General features: G+C 53.9%; 1 protein-coding gene across 1 annotated transcript in view; it reads right to left on the bottom strand.

Annotated features, from left to right (window-relative positions):
• The window catches only part of UBE2O (ubiquitin conjugating enzyme E2 O), a 59,408-nt gene extending 44,608 nt beyond the window's left edge, over window positions 1–14,800 (bottom strand). The window contains exon 1 of the mRNA XM_084298532.1: window positions 14,285–14,800. Coding sequence (XP_084154658.1) covers window positions 14,285–14,758 — 474 coding nt within the window. The 5' untranslated portion in view covers window positions 14,759–14,800. The remainder of the gene's footprint in view (window positions 1–14,284) is intronic.
• Between the last annotated feature and the right edge of the window lie 2,086 nt (window positions 14,801–16,886).

Genomic DNA, 16,886 nt, shown 5'->3' with positions numbered 1-16,886 from the left:
GGTAAAAGAGGGACCAGGTCCAAAAGGGGCAGCCCGAGGTGAGCAGCACCTGCAGAGCTCCGGGAGCCGTGCGCCCCGAGGGTGCTTCAGTGGCTCTGCCGTGCGAGGGGTGCTCCTGGAAAGCTGCGGTCGGGTTTGGGGAGGAAGAGGAAAAGAGAAGTCGTCGGGGAGGTCAGCAGTGTGAGTTCTTGTCTCTGCAGGAAACAGACAGGCAGCAGACTGGGGAGGGATGGTTAAGACACAACAGGGAGCGGCGACCCCGGTGCCAGAACCACAACTCACCCTTTCTGTCCCGAAAGCTGCTCCTGTGCTGCCCCCGGGCACTTGCAGCTACCCCCGAGACGCAGCCTCTCCCCTCTGCTAACGCAGAGCCAGCAAAAAATATCCCTAAAGCTCCCTCCGGCACCAAAAAAAAACCCCACAGAACAGAAAGGAACCACAGGAAGGTCAATGGGGGAGGAATTCAGGCAAAGTGCCCCCAGTCCCGAGGGCTCTAACCCGGGCTGCTCCCAGCACAGGGTGCCCTGCAGGGCCAGCAGCTCCCTCCCCAGGCACCAGCCATGGAGAAGAGCTAGAAAAAAAAAACAAGAGTTCAATGAACGCTTGCTCCCTATCAGGGTTTCAGGTTTAGTCTTTTACAATCCCGGATCAATTTCAGATGTTCCAATTGTTTTTTTTTTTTAAACAAGAAGCTAAACCACAAGGTTTTTCTGCCCTCTCCACCGCCAGCAGCAATGAAGACCCCGGGTAACTCTGCTCGTTTTGTCGCGGCACGAGGCACAACGGGATATGCCCAACACCACAAAGTCCAGCAGCACTGACAGCAGTGAAAATACCAAAACACCTCCAGCGTCGCCACGCCGAGCACCTGAGATTACAATTTTGCACACAAAACAGCAAGGAGTGGGCTGCACAGAACTAGGTCTGAGATTTAAACTGATAGGAGTTCATCGGGGGATTGCTAAGAGAGCCACAAACGGAAAGAAAAACACACATTTTTTCCTTTTGTTCACATCATCCCGAACAAAATGAAAAAAAATAAGGAGAGATTGGGATTAGAGACCCCTCGCAGTGGAAGGAAGCAACACGCCCTCTCTTTTGTGCCGGTGTGGACCCCTCGGAGCAGTGCAGCTCCTCTGCTGAAACCGGGGGTGCTGCACCACGCCTGCAGCATGGGAACAGCCCCCAGCAGCAGGACAGGAGGATTTTCCAGAGGGTTCAGCTCACAGGGCCGAACAAAACAAAGCTCACTGAAAATCCCTCCAGGAGAGGCGGTGCAGCGGTGCCATGGGGCGTCCTCAGCGGCCACCGCATACACCAACCACGCTGTGAACTGCTCTAATCTCTGTAATTCTGCGTTTGCATATCCAAACAAGATAAGGCTGCAGTTCACAGCCGCTGAGAAATACGAAGAGCTGAATGTTTACCTGGTTAGCAGCAGGGTTTAACTCCAGATTTTGAGGAGAATTTAAGCCAACACCTACATTGAACCTGAAAGGTAGCAAGGAGGGCATCCCCTTCTGCACACCCCAGCAGCAGGGACCCAAACTGGCTGATTCCTGGCAGAAATGCAGCCACACACCCAGCCTCTGAGCCCATCCCCTCTGCAGGGGCTGTGCTGGGGACAACCCCTTTTTGCGCTGAAGAACTGCAATAATCAGCAAATCAGGAGCGCTGCCTGGTTGTTTGCCGTTCAGTTCGCATCTCAAACCTGCATTTTCAACCCAAGAAAACCCAAACACCACCTTCCTGGGCGAGATGACTTGAAGGCAACTCCGAGTGCCCTCAGCAGGCAGCCCCCCAACAACTCTTACCTGCTTTACGTCCCTCACGGAACAAACATACATGTTGTTGCAGCCCCAAATTCGGAGTTCTTCCTAGCTTGCAGGTGACCGACAGAGGCCAGGCTGAGATGGTAACAGGAAAAAAATCCCTTGGGAGAAGTCCTCTAGGCAGCAGGGTGCTACATGCTGCCCGGCCGTGCTCGACCCTCCTGCCTTGCTGTGTTCCAGAACCTTTCCTTGCGCAGCTCTGCTGTCTCCACTGTTGCATCACGTCCAGGCATCAGCTCCAAACCTCCTCGAGGAGCAGGACACTGCAGGGGATGGCTTGTAAGCATTTCTCAGAAATGCCACAGGCTTTGGAAAATAGGAATTTGTACCCCTAGCTTACTAGCTTGCCTCCTAAAGCAGTGAGGTGGCTGCCAAGAGGCACGGGTAAAACCTCCATCCAGCCACTGAAGCCTCCGAGCACCTCAGTGATAAAGCATCAAAGCACTGAAGTGCCGTGCACCTCTGAACAAGAGCAGACCGAGGATCAGAAGCTGGCTAAAAATTCACAGCCTACGACTGAGAAGTCCCAGACAGAGTCACCCAGATGGCTCTGAGGGAGCAGCTTTAATGCGATGCTGCTGAAGGTTCACAAGAAGCTGCTTCTCCCACGACGAGCTGAGTTCATCTCAGAAATAAACCACGATAAAAGTCAAACCTGCAGTCGGATCTTACTTTTCCTCTACCCCACAGGGTTCAGGCTGAAGGGATCCCAGCAAGCTGCAGCTCTCCTTCTGCTGCAGGAGCTTCAAGAGCTGCTCCCACGCCACGGAGCAGGCAGGAGATGGGGAATATCTCAGTGCCCGAGGACAATTATTAAAGGAGAATTGTGAAGGATACTCGAGCACTGCACCAAGCCCCATATTGCTAGATGTTATTACCACCAGGCTGGGCACTCGAACAACACTTCTTTTCATAATTATGTAAAAAAATATATAAAAAACAAGCCCTTGCAATGTGCACAAAAGGAGGGAACTGAAAAAGCAGTTTCCTGACAACAAATCGCTCAGGTGGGGGAGTGGGAGGGGATAAAAACAACGCGTACCTCTCAGCGGGGCATCTTAATGTTTTTGTGAATGGAGCAGCAACGCGGTTCAGGAAGATATCAGAGTTTTAAGATGCCCCAAAGAGAAGCTCGGAGCTGCCTTACCTTTACAGCACCTCTTGGTGCCCAGCTTTCAGTACACCCACCACAGGCAGACAAGGCCCCAGCTCTGCGTTGGATGTACTCGTCACACCGCTCAGATTTCCCCCAAGCAGCATCTCAGCAGCCCCTGCCCCCTGCCCAAACAGCCACCTGCAGCCAGGCAGGTGCGGAGAGGGGGAATTTCACCCATCCCCGAGGGCTGGGTTCAGATCGCAGGCTGCTCGTTGGCATTCCTGATTAAAAGCTCTTCCCTCTCCTGGGCTCTACCGCAGATTTGCCACTCTGCTCACTCACAGCCCAGCTGAACGGGACAGGTGCCTGCTGTTCTTGAGAGCCTAAAATAAACTCAGAGCCAGCGTTGAGACGAGGCTAAGCTAGGAGCAGCAGCACCAGCCCTGCAGTGCTCCTCCTGGGACCTCAGTTTCACGTGGGAACATCAGAAACATGCTTTGTTTTGCTCTTCCTCAGAAGGCAGATAATCCCAGCTACTCCGCTTCAAGTTCCCTAAAGCAACTGGGTGGAAAAAAACAAAAGCCCTTCTAGCTCAAATTAGTGGGAAAACCTAAAACCCAAGCTGAGTGTAACCCTGCAGATCAGATGCAACAGTCCCAGACGAGCAGGTCACACACAAATCAGCATTTTGAAAACATCCAGGGTTGTTTTTTTTGTTTGTTTGTTTGTTTTTGATAAAACTGGAAAAAAGAGGGGCAAGCAGGTGCCCTGCCAGTTGGTGGCAGAGCATGGGTTGGGTTTGCTGCTGTCAGAGCAGGGAGAGAACTGCCATTTCATCTTTTCCCTCATGCTCAGGAGCGCACACAGGCTGGACAAGGATGCTCTGAACTTTGTTCTGTGTCTGCTTCTGCGTCTCTTGCTTTAAGGCTTCATCCAAGCACTGGCAGCGCTGCAGATCACAGGCAGCCTGTGCAGAACTGGTCTGGAGGTAAGTGAGCACTGAGAACAAACGGCATCCCACAGAGATTTTGTGGGCAGCACGGGCTCTGCAGCTGCTGGAGCTCTCAGCCCGCTGCCATCATCCTGCGAGGGGAGGCTTTCAGATCCCAAAGAGCTGCAGACACGGGCTGCAGGGCAGAGTCCAAAGCCAGTCTGCAAATGCTTCTAGAAAACGACTTCCCAGCCCAAACGGGACGAGGTGGTTGGCAAGATGTGAGTTTGGGAAGCGAGGGAGTTTGTTCCCCCTGCCCCACGCTTACCTGAGCTTCGAGAAGCAGCGAGAGCAGCACGGAGATGGGAACCTGCCCCGCAGACACCACGGCTAGCAGCCAGATTTTCAGTCCCTGGAGGGTTTCTCCTCACAGCGCTCCTGACAGCGAACACTTATCAATGCCAGATCAGAAGAGATTAAGGAAAACGCAAATTAAACTACCCCACGAGGAAGGTAAGGTTCACGACAGAGTCACCAGGGGCAGAAACAGCCCCACCACAACGCCGAGGAGGGGCAGGCGGGGTGATGAGACCAGTTTACCCCCTAGACTACGGCCCAGGAGGTTAAATACAGCTTGTCAAACCCCCGCCTAGGGCTCACCAGCAGTTCCCAGCCATCTCCACAAACACCAAGAAAAAGATTGCTTTTGAGCACTCACTTTGCAGCCAGAATGCCAGCCCTGGGAGCTGTGCTAAGAGCATTTTCCCTACCAAAGGGGCTGGCCTGCATGGCTGCACACACGCTGATCAGAAGGACTGCCCTGATCAGAAAAGAAAGAAGCTGCAAGGGGCAAAACCAAAAGAAGCCGAAGCAACACCGCCACTCGTGCCACAGCCCCTGTAAGACATAATTCAGCCCTCAATTATTTTCATCATCGTGCAAGAGCAAATAGATTTTAAAGGGTAACCAGTATCAACAGATGACAGTCTGGTACTAAATCACATTACTGAGCACAGAAAAAAAAAAACAAACATAGCCACAGCACGATTAAGAGGAAGCCAGGAACTTGGCCTGGATTTCTTCCAAAGCTCCAAGTGTCAGCACTGGGAGGAAAAAAAAGGCTCCTACAATTAAAGATTTTATATCTGCATTATGGTGACCACATCACTTACAATATTTGTGATACTCAGTTCCTGTAAATTATTCATCCTCCACTAAGATGCCCAACAAAACAAGCAACACGAGAGCCGATCACATAATGCTCTCGTGAAATACAAAGAGATGTGGGAAGTGTTAAGTTTTCGTCTGACACGTGGTCTCAGATAAAAGCAGCCTCTGGAAAGTAATGTTAATGCCACCACCGAGGTCCCTGAGGCTGATCGAGGCAGCCAGGGACAATTCAGACCAAGAACGCCCTGGGCAAGCGAACAGGGGCTGCAGGGCGAGCAGGGATAGAGCCCTTGCAAGGCAGGGATGGGGTGAGGAGGAGATGCTGAGTGTGCCTCACCACCTAGCAGCAGGTTTATAAAGACCAGAAGCTACTCGGGGGCCAGGTCTGCTTGCTGTAAGACACGGGTGCAAACTGCTTGTACATTTCTGGTAGAAATTCCAGATATCCTCCAGATTTGGGACAGCTTCCTAACCGCAGAGACCAAAGCAGCCTGGGAGCTCTTTTTATATCAGACCTTCAGACACAACCAGGCTGCTGCAGCCCACGACAGCAGGGCACGGGCTCGGGCTGCCCTCGCCAGCACCCACGTAGTCACAGGCAGCGCTCGTCTGGCAGAGTTTCGTTACAGTTTGTGCAGGGGAAGTCACCCTGCACTTAGCACTTTGCTTTGTCATTACAGGGCAGGTTCAGCCCGCGCACCAAATGAGCCATTTCTCTGTCGTGTACCAGCAAAATCCCCAGCGCCGCACACAACTAAATGGAGGAAGTTTCTAGCCTGAGAGTCAAAAGGGCAAACCAGCCAGCTCAGATGTCCTGGGTGAAACGGCAGTCACTGAGTCAATAATGCCTCTATACAAAAAACTGACAGTAAGATACAGTGTGAGATCTCAAAACATTAGGATACATCATCAACTAATGTAGCAAGATGACATTTTAGGCTTTTTTTCTTTTTATTATTATTTATTTTTAATCTAGGAACCCAGGTATCGGGTTCTGGTATTTCCTCCAGAGGCCTTTTCGCTGCTGTGTAATTCTGCACGGTGCTCTCCTTCCCTGGATTTCAGGAACACACAGCATCTACGTGCAGTCGAGGAACTTGCTTCATCCTGCGAAGTTTGTTCCAGTTCAGAAAGCTTCCACAGCGAGAATAATTCGGGTCTATGTTCATCAATCACATGCCGCACTAAATACCCTTCAAGGGAGGAACATTATATACTACTACACCTCATTAGGAAGAGCTTCCCAAGCTCCTTGGAACACACCCGAACACTGCTCAGCCTGCCTCTTACAGGAAGCAAGTGAATCATCCACATCTGCAGACTCTAAAAAAACAACAAAACCCAAAGATTTCCAGGAAGGACAGAGATTCCTCCCTTTCCTCTCCCCAGCTCCCCTTTTCTGCTTTAATCTGAACTCGCTGAGATCGTACTCCAGCATGGGAAGCCAAAGCAGCTTCTCTAACCTGGACCCCGCAGGCTTCCTGTGGCACAAGGGCAGAAAAGCATTTGACAGAAATCACTCAAGTTCAGGACAAAACAATAAATAAGAAGAGCTGGTTCACTTACAGCCAGTTACACAACCACGTAGTAACTCTAAATTTAGAAAATGTGGCTAGTTTGTCTCAAGACTAACGCTGTTTCAAGGAACTTGGACTCAGACGCTGAACAGAAGCACGAATGCTTCTTGCAGCAGCCACGGGAATTATTCACTTGGATTGGACGCATAACCTACCTTCCAAGGAAAAAAAACAACTTTCATCTTCAAAAGCAGCCCGAAGAGCGAAGCCAACGGACAATTCCAGCGCAGGGCCCTCCTGGAAATCTGATCACTTCTGAGCACAAATATCCCGCTGCACACTCACCTCCAACGCTGAAAAGCCAATTTCTGGGGGGAGCAGCCCAGCAGCGAGCAGGGCAGCTCCCAAAACACCCAGCTTCTCTGGCAGCAGGTACAGCAGGAGCTGGGGTAGGACAACTGTGGAGTAAAGCTGGAGGAAGCAGAGCACGAAGCTACTCAAGCTCCAGAGCTAGTCAAGCTCCGGTTGTGTTTCTGCATAGCTGTTGCCAACAATTTTACCGAGGACTAAGACCTAGGACGTTATTTACTGCCTACATATCTTTCTAACCCGGCCTTGGCAAAAATTCTCCCAGCTTCCAAGATTCATACCCAAATTAACTTTAAAGATGCTAGGTTACTCACCAGTTTACTCATGAGAGGGCACAAATCAAGCCTGAGTCCCTCAGTACCAAGACATATTGCACACCATCTAGTTTCCAATCCCTCTTTTTACCCAAACACAGAATAACCAAAGTATTATTGCTCAGGTGAGAGTAATTAGACTGGATAAAAGTCCCCAGCTATAACTGCACCGAGGGACATCAAACATTTCTCCACCGATCTTCAGCCCTGCTCAGAAAGGGTCAAAAAGAGAAAATAAGGAACGTAGCACCAAGAAAACACGGCTGGTGGCCTTGAACTACTTTGGGCTGTCTTACCCACGGGCACCTGCAGGGAAAGTTTCTGGCACCTGCCCCGGGCCCAGCCGAAGAGGCACTGCCACATCAGCGCCCGAAAAGGCTTTGAAGATGAAAGTCCTACTTACTTGCTAAGTATCCTTATCAGCAGAGAAGCAGCGCTGTTTCTTAAAACAAAAATGATTCATATGCAAAATTCCTTTATTCGCGAAGAAGTTACATCCTTTCAAAAGTAGGTAAAAAAAAAAAATAAATGAGCTGTGATGGAACTAATTCCAGCTCTGCTGGCATTACTGGATTTCACTTCAGGCAGAAGGCTCGACGTCCGCTGACAGATGAAACGCCACCAGTCACTCCGCCAGCAGGGATGCACGAGGAAGTCCCAGCTTTGGGCTAGGCAGCACGGTTAAAAGCCTTAAGCTCCACATCCCTTCAGATTTAATAGCCCTTTTGCCTGTCAGCCTCCACACCCCTCCCTGGGCAGCGCAGCTCTGCAGGCAGCTGGAGGGATGTGCCTCCAAACCGTGCTCGGTGCCTGCCGAATCCGGCACTGCTCAGATTTTACGCTGCAAAATGAACGCTGCTTAATGGAGCGAGGGCACGGCTGCCTTCCTTCCCTTCAACTCCAGGCTGTAACCAGAGGCTCCCAAGTGATACCACAAGCATGAGCCCAACAGACCCTTTCCTCGTTTCAAATTAACTCCCACCCCTAAAAAAAAATAAAAAATGAGAGTCCCCAAAAGACAGTGTTTTAGATGCCGCTCCAGCTGCTCTCTTGGTGAGATTGAGACCAGCGGGTGAGCTGACACAATGCAGCAAAACCTTAAAGAGCTCACCCAAAAGCTGAACCAAACAGTACCAAAACCCCTCCGTGGTCACAGGGCTTCTCTAGAGCCACTCAAACCTGAACGGAGACAGACGAACAAGGCACATAGCCAACATACAGGTACCCAAATCCGCACACATCATCACCAAACTCATTTCTGCTCCCCCACACCGTGCTCTGGAGGTTTTGGCCCTGCAAAGTTTCAGTTTCCACTCAGGTCTCTTCCCAAAGGCTGGAGCAGGGCACCCGGCAGCTACCAGACCATAATTCTGCTTGCCCTGTGCCCAGGCAAATGCATGAAGGAGGCAGGAACAACCCTAAAACATTCAGGGTCGATCAAGAAAAATGAATTGCATGAACCCAAGCAGCTAAGGCCTGAAGGGTGCCCGTCAGCCCCCCCTGATAGCACCACAGCTGATCTGCAAGCACCTCCAAATGCCAAGCCCCCATTTTTTGTAGTGTTTGATGTTTCACCCCCTACTTTTCGACCTCTCACACGGTCTACCTGTCCCTTTCCAAAACCATGTAACATCCAGAAATCAAAAAGCCCACTGAAACCCACACAGCTGCCACCGCCTCAACCCAAGGACCGCTGGTAGGAGAAACCGGCTTTTGCTGAAGTCCAATAATTTCACAAATTTGGGTTTCAGACACAAACACACACACGTTTAGCAGCCTAACAGCAAATGGAAAAAAGCCCAAAGGTTACCACGAAGTGTCCCAGAACATAAAATAATCTGTAGGAAGACAACTTTACCACAGGCCTGAAGGCCCCAGGAGGGGACGCAGCGGCGATATGAGGCAGAGCTGAACTGAGCTACGTGGCAAGTGCTCCAGAGCACAACGTAAAAGAAACCCAAGTCACCATCTCACCTCTCAGTTCTCGGCCTTCCTGACATCAAAAGCAAGTGCAAAAATTTCAGGCCGAAGGATCGGTTTCTAGGCTTGCGCTGACCCATTTGGGCAAAAACCCCAGCACAGGGTGGGAGGTAAGAGTGGAAACAACGAGGCAGGTTCTTCCCGAGGAGCATTTAGGAAGGTGTCATCACCTCCAGAGCCTTTGAAATCCCACAAGTAATTAAACGAGAGGAGGCTCTGAGCCTCACAACGCTGGTGGTTTCCCCACACCAACGCAGATGCTGAACATGAAAAATTGTGGCTTGCTCTGAAGAGAGAACTGAGGACAGCTGGTAGGGGCAAGGCCTTGCCCCAAAAAGCACCTGTCAAAGCTTCTGACACTGAACTTTGGGGAAGAATCATAACCAAAAAAAAAAGTAACTTTACATAACTGTTTGAAGCCTAAAACAGAAGCCTGTTTTGGAGCTGCACAGCACAAGTGAAGGAGAAACTTTATGAGAAAGCTGCAGCAAAATGCCTCGCTTACGCAGGTATTTCAAAGCCTGTCCTGGGCTTTGATTGATTCCTTCCAAAGCTTTTAGTGCACATTAGTTTGTTTACCAGTCCTAAGAGCATTACTAATTTAGCTGCCTTTTTTTCCCCCCCCCTTCCCTTTTAGCTACACCAGCACATCGCAAGCGAGTGCACCTTGGAAGAGGGAGTGAGCCACGAAGCTGCTTGCTCAGGGAGGTTTTGTCCATTTTAAAAATAACACTCCTGACCAGGGCTGGAACAAGTATAATTAATTTCTTAGCCCAGGTGGCCACTCGCACTCCCGAATTACCCATTCACCTTGCACACTGTACACAGAATAACTCCCCGTACGGTAACAGGGTATAACATTAGCACTCGGGAGGTTTCCACGCCACGCGATGTACAGGAGGCCATTTCTGGAGTAAAATATTTATGGTGATCCCCAAATCCATATTACAAGTGTCCAACAAATCAAAGCCGAACAGGAATCAACTCTAGGGTATGTAACCTCGCAACAAGGGCTCGCAGTAACGATACCCACCGCAGTGCCTGTTTTACACAGAACCACACAAATTCCAGTAAGCTTTTTCTCTCCTCCTGCCTCTAACGGCCGGGCAGATCAGGTGGTTTCAGAGCACCCCCCTGGGAGACTAACCGAAATGTCAGATGCGAGAAGAGGGTTAGACACAGCCTCCCCGTGCAATAAAAAATACCATTATTAGCTTATGGGCGTTGGATTTGCACAGCTCTGCACTGTGACCAGCATTTACTGCTGGCTCCCGAGAAGCAGCCGTACCCAGGACATCCCTCTTCACCTGCTGGAATTTAAATACTCTGCACCACGGCACTTTAGGCAGTGTAGGCTTTGGCCAAGTTTGAAGATGGAAGGTTTTTAAGGCTGTGTTTTCGTCCCTCAGTCTCCAGCAGGTAGCACACAGTCATTGGTGAGGATTAATGCCTGAAAAGCCCATGGTAGCGGGCTGGCAGTGGCTGCAAGGGATGGGCAGGAGAAAATAGAGACTTCCAGTAAACAGGAATGTTTCCCTCTCCTGTTGTATAGGCACACTGAAATCACAACTCGTCAGTTCAGGTCATAACGACTATATGACAGGACTCAGACAGGAAATAAAATATTCATGAAAATATTGAAATTACGCAGGAATAATGTCTTCAGAAAGCTCTCCTGCGAGCTTACATTCATGACTCAATATTTGAGGTCAAGAAGTTACAGCAGTGAAGAGTGGGAAGGGACGGGAGGGCTGTGTGGGATGAAGCAGAGCTGAATTCACAGAAACTCCTTGAGATAACATCAGCCAGCTTCCAGCTAACAAGCTGATCGGCCGCTGGGCTGTGCCCGAGGAGCCCTGATAGCATGAATCCATTCCCAAAACAAAGCCAAATGCTGTAAGAGAGCCATCCGAACCAAGGGGGGGATCTGGACCCTAGAAAACAAGAGGCTAAAAACTTCCCAAGGAGTTTCCCCTCGTCCTGGGTCCCTACACGCTGCCTCCAGGTAAACCCACCGGCACTACGAGCAATACAGCATCACGCCAAGACACTACCACGAGCATTCATTCCCCGAGGGAGACGGAGGAGCACAAGGCAGGAATTCAGCAGGCCGGCCAGCTGAAGGTCTCTAGATAAGGTGCTGAAACACAACACCTGCACCTTCCACTGCCCCCGTCCGCAGACGGGTATCGGCCTCGCAAAGCGCCGCGGCCATCAAAGGCGGTGGAAAACTCCGGGGCTCCCAGGTGAGAGGCAGGAGGAGGAAGGGCAGCAGCGTCCCAAAGCGCCCCGCGAGCCCCACAAATCCCTAACCAAACCGAGAATTTTTGTAAACTGCCCCAAGGCAGCTCAAGCGTGCAGCAGGGATACCGAGTTCCGGCTGAGAAACCCTGAAATTAAAATTCGGCTGCATCTCATTCTCTTCCAATTTGTCAGAACGAGCACCAAGTGCTCGCACCCATGAGCAATACCCTCAGGATTTCTGCACCAAGCCTCCCAACAGGCAGGGGGGTTCCAACAGGTCGGAGGAGCCGCTGGTTGCATGAGTGCCGGGGTCCAACAAGACACTGGAGGCAAACCTGCCTGCAAAGGGAAGCCTCCTCCTTCCAGGGCTGTGCTTGACGTTGGCAGCAATTCCTTCCCTGAGTTCTCAGTTGGAAACGTGCTCATGGAAGGCAGGGAAGGAACACAGACACCAAGGATAAGGAATCCCAGCTCTTCCTTTACTCGCATGAATGTCACGATACTGGTGGTGGTTATCAAGGCAGGAATGAGCTCAAATAAACTACTAATCCGGCTGGAAGAGCTGCTGGGCCTTCGTACCAAATGCTAGCTCTATTTCAAGAGAAAGTTTCTATTACTTATTAACATCAGCGATTGTGTGCTCGTGGTCAAGTGGCAGCCTGCCGACCGCTTCCAGCGGAAAAGAACAAAAGTAAGCATTGAACTTCTAGAAGCAACAGTAAAAGCCATTAGCTTACATATTCCCTGGCTGAAAAAAAAATAGAAAACATGCCTACCCCCCACTTTAAAGAAAACACGGGCAAGCTCTCTGATTGTAACCCAGCGTGGGCACAGAACGCTGCTGCTGACCTTTGCACTAGGAGCAGAAGGTGCTGCTTGGCTCGCCTCAAAACCTGCAGCAGCTTTATTTCTCCCTTCGGCAGGTACAACACGTGCTGTGACTGACACACAGCAAGGTTCGTGGCTCTCCAAGTGCTTGAGAGCTGACAGAGAGGCAGCCAGCCCTCGGCACACACCGAGCGGGCACACCAGAAGGGGCCTTGGCTGCAGGATTTACCTTTATCCTCTACCCACCAAAAGGAAAATAAACAGGACCTTGCAGGAACTGCAGCAAGCACCCTCCCAAACCCCTCATGGAGCTGCTTCAGGACTGGTTATCACTTCTAAAGATGTCAAATATCACAGGCAGAGATGCTAGAGAGTCAGAGCCCCGGCCAAGAGATGTAGCTGCAGGTAAGGGCTGGCACCAGCGCCCAGCAAGCTTCAGCCCCACGGCACCCATGCGGTGCCCGAGGTTTGTTCCGAGGGGTTCCCAGCAGCACCAGATTTGGTTTCGGTAAGCCCAGACTGCAGCACAGGCTGCACAAAATGCCTCTCAGTCTCGGGCAGCTTTTCAAATGGGAAAATCGATGCAGTAAGTGCACCTGAATGCCTCAGGCTCTCAGGGAACTTCTCCCTGGGGCCCAGCGCCTGCGTGGTGAAGATGCCGACACTGGAGAAGGACCAGAAAAAGGGAAGAAAAAGGAAGAAAAAGGAAAGGCCTTTATTTATGTAACTGCCTTTGACCTCTGGTCATCCCCAGCCTGTTTTTTTTCTAACATTTACTAACTCAGCACCCTGTGCAAAGTCAGAATTAACAGATCTGAATTTACAAATCCAGGAACAATTCCTAAATCTGGGTTTATTCACCGCAACCGAGGTGGCCTTGCTTAGATGCTGAAAAACACGCTCCACTTCAGACTGATTTTTGCTGCAACAGCACACGAAGCCTTATTTCAAGCCGCAGCGATTGAATCGTGGTGTCTTTAGAGAAAGAAGGCTTGTTTGTTTGTTGTTTTTTTTTTTTTTTTTTTTACAGGTAGAAATCCACGGTGTGCAAACATCCCCCCTCAATGCCCGTTTTCATTTTCCTTATCTCCAGCCGGTCACGTGCCCAATGACACTATCCCCTAAATATAGCTCATCCCGCCAGCGCTTCCAATCCCACCGCTCTCTGCAGGACCACAACACACCTCCCTTCCCCGCTTCCCGCCCGGGCATCACCCCGACACCTCGCTGTGATGATTTTGGGGTGGCAAAGCCACCGGCACCCCAGCACCCCCCGGCTCATGGTGCCCCCCATGCAGCAGCCCCCCGGGCGAGGGCAGCGCCGGCCTTCTGCTGCGCTCAGCGCTACGCCCATGGCTCGCCGGCCCCTTTGTGCTGCCTCGCAGTGCCCCCCTCTCCCTCTTTTGTCTCCGTGCCGCCAGGCAGCCTGCTGGAAGCCCCCCGGCCAGCCTCACCCCGGGCACTGCGCCCATCCCGGCCTCCCTCACACCCCATGGGAGGTCGTGGCATGGCAGTGGGTTCACCAATGGTGCCCAAGGCTCGCATGGATGAGGGCACGTCCCGTGGCACGCCGTCAGCTTGCCGGGCCACCCGTCTGGCTGCTGGCTACCACCCTAATAGAGGCCGTGGTGCTGCCGTCCTCTGGTGCCGCCGTCCTCGACGTGGAGGCCACGTCGCCAGCAGCGCTCCGTGAGCTCAGTGCCACCGAGATCTGCCCCGGGATGAGGCCTCCCGTGGGGCAGGCTGAACCCCAAGGCTTCGAGGCCCTGGGGTGGCAGAGGACGAGCCGCCCTGAACCTCCGGGAGGCCGCGGGCCAACCTTGGCCGCTCGGATGGCAGCGGGCGGCCTCCGCCGACCCCTCGGGGTGGTGGCGAGGGGAGAACCACGGCAAACCCGCAGCCTCGGGGGGAAGGACGGAGGCTGCGGGGCGAGGACCTCCGAGGGGTTTTGGGGTTCTGGGGGGGGGCACGAGGCCGGTCGGTGCGGCCCTGCCGCCGGTTACCTTGGTCTCCTTGACGTGCTGCTTGATGCCCTCCGGGTACCACTGCACCCGCACGTAGCCCCGGCGCAGCGGGGAGGCCCGGCCTTCCTCCGTGCCTCCCCCCCCGGGGCCGCCCGATTCGGAGCCCCCGGAGCTGGCGGCTCCTCCGCCGCCTCCGCCGCCGCCTCCACCTCCTCCTCCTCCGCCGCCCCGGCCTCCTCCGCCTCCTCCTCCTCCTCCTCCTCCCCCCGCCGCCGCCTCCTCCTCCTCCGAGTCCGAATCCTCGCCGTGGATCAGGCGCACCAGGCCGAAACGCACCGAGCCCCGGTACCGGCCCGACACCAGGTCGTGCGAGAACAGCAGGCGCTGCGAACCGCCCGGCGGAGGAGCCGCTGGGACCGGAGCGACCGGGACCGGGACCCCCGGGGACGCTGCGGGGAGCGGGGCCGGCGGGCTCGGGCCCCCTGGGGCGGGCGGTGCGGGCGGCTCCGCCATGGCGCGGGGCAGAGCGGGAGAAACGCGCGGCCGGCGGCGGCGGCGGCGGCGGCGGCTGCTGGGGGAGGGGAGGGAAGGGGAGGGCCGGGGCGGGGCGCGCGCGCGGGGAACGGCGAGGGGCGGGGCTTAGGGCGCGCCGGCGCGCCCCGCCCTTTTCCCGCCACCGCCGCTCGGACGCCCCGCGGATGACGTCACGGCAAGGCTTCTGGCCACGCCCCTCCCCTCTTGAGTGGCCACGCCCATCTCGGGGAAGGAGGGGGGAGGAGGGGGAGGGTTGGGGTCCTGCTATGGGGTTGGGGGGGGGGGTAAGGGGACATTGCTGCTGGAAAGGGTGGGTAGGGGCTGGGACGGGCTGTCCAGGGGGTGGGGGAGGCTCCGTGCCCGGGAGAGGCTGGGTGGGGTGCTGGGGGACAGGGGTTAGTGGTGGTATCCGTGGTAGGGGGGTGGTTGGACCAGGGATCCCGGAGGGCTGCCCCAACCCTAATGGTTCTGGGGTTCTCTGAGGAGGAGGAGGAGGAGGAGGAGGAGGAGGCCTGGCCAAGGAAACCCAGGGCTCAACAGAGAGGTGGAGGCTGAGGTGGCCTCCGTTCCTGGGGCAGTCGGATGGGGCTTGCTTCGCAAACAGCCCGGGCACTGCCACGCGGATGAAGATGCCCAAGTTGGGCCGTGAAGCACCACCACCCCCAGTCAGCCACAGCCCAGGCTGCAGCTTCTCCCCCAGCCTCCCACAGGAGGCCCAGGTCCGCAGGAGAGGTCCCCGAGAGAGATCAGGGAAAGAAAAATCCTGCCACAGGAATTTGGGAGAGACTGCCCAGAACATAAAGAGGTTGCAGAGGATAAGGGCCTGTCCCACAGAGCCCACTCCACGCGATACCCGTGGGGCTGAGTGCTGCTCTCTGGGCAGCGAGGTGCTCTCCGGTTCACAGCAAGGCACGGTCTTCCTCTTTATGGCTCCTACAAGTCCTCATTAGGGCGTGCAAATGAGCTGCAGACTTGGCTTCATTGACTCGAATGTATTTTCCCTCCTCTATCCACAGGGGGGTTTGCAATCAATGGTTCTTGAGAGGGTCTCGCTGCTGGGTGTGGTGGTGATGTGGCTCCCCGCTGGGGCATTTCTCAGCACCGACCCCAGCGACAGGGAGCAGAACAGAGCTCAGAAGGAACACCGGGTGAAGAAACAGCAGCACAGCCGTGGGGGAAGGCAGGTTAAATAGCTCTCAGTGCAACGTGGGCGTACAGCTGGTTCCACGGATGTGCTTTGGGGACTACAGACCTCCATCCACATCCAAGACAGGGCAGCGACCTCTGCAAAGTGAGTGAGTTTTGGGGTATGAAGGCAGGGCTTGGGATTTCACCCTCTACACAGCCCCAACACCGCCGTGCTGCTGGGGGGAGCACGGCAGAGCTCCCAGCCTCCTTCCCTCTGTGCCTGGCCCTCTGGGAACAGGATCAGACCTTTGGGAAGGGAGAAGGTGCCCTCTGAATCAGCGCTGTGTCCTCCTTACAGCTCCGTGGAAGGTTTCAAAGCCCAGCCCTGTCCAGCCGCGGTGGTGATGCTTCTCATCATCTCCTTAAAGCACATCGCAACGGCCGCTAATAAAATATAGATACGGGTAATGGGCACAAACTCGTGTGTAGATGGGAACTGTCCCTCTTCAGAGCAATTACGTGCTGAAGAAGAGCAGTGGGGTTTCAGGGAGCCACAAATAGCCACGCAAACAATCACATTACACAACCAGGCGGGCTCGCGGCGGGGGGATTTTAATGGGGACGAGCCAGGGCTGGTTGCTCGTTAGCAGGAGCTGAGCCGGGTGTGCTTCTGCACTCGGGTCTCAGCTGGGGCTCTGATGAGCTTTCCTGGGGAAGTGGCACAGGACTCATCTCTTTCATAGAATCACACAATATCCAGAGGAGGGAGGAACCATGAGGATCATCAGGTCCATCTCCTGGCTCCACACAGGACCACCCAAACACCACGCCGTGTGTCTGAGTGTGTTGTCAAAATGCTCCTTGAGCTCTGGCAGCTCGGTGCTGTGACCCTGGGCAGCCTGTCTCAGTGCCCCACCACCTCTGGGTGCAGACCCTTTCCCTATCCCCCAGCCTGACCCTCCCCTGTCCCAGCTCCATG

This window comes from Netta rufina, assembly GCF_964035555.1.
Source record: "Netta rufina genome assembly, chromosome: 19".
NCBI classification, from domain to species: domain Eukaryota; kingdom Metazoa; phylum Chordata; class Aves; order Anseriformes; family Anatidae; genus Netta; species Netta rufina.
Note: the sequence above shows the minus strand (reverse complement) of the source record. Positions and strands in the feature narration are given on the sequence as shown.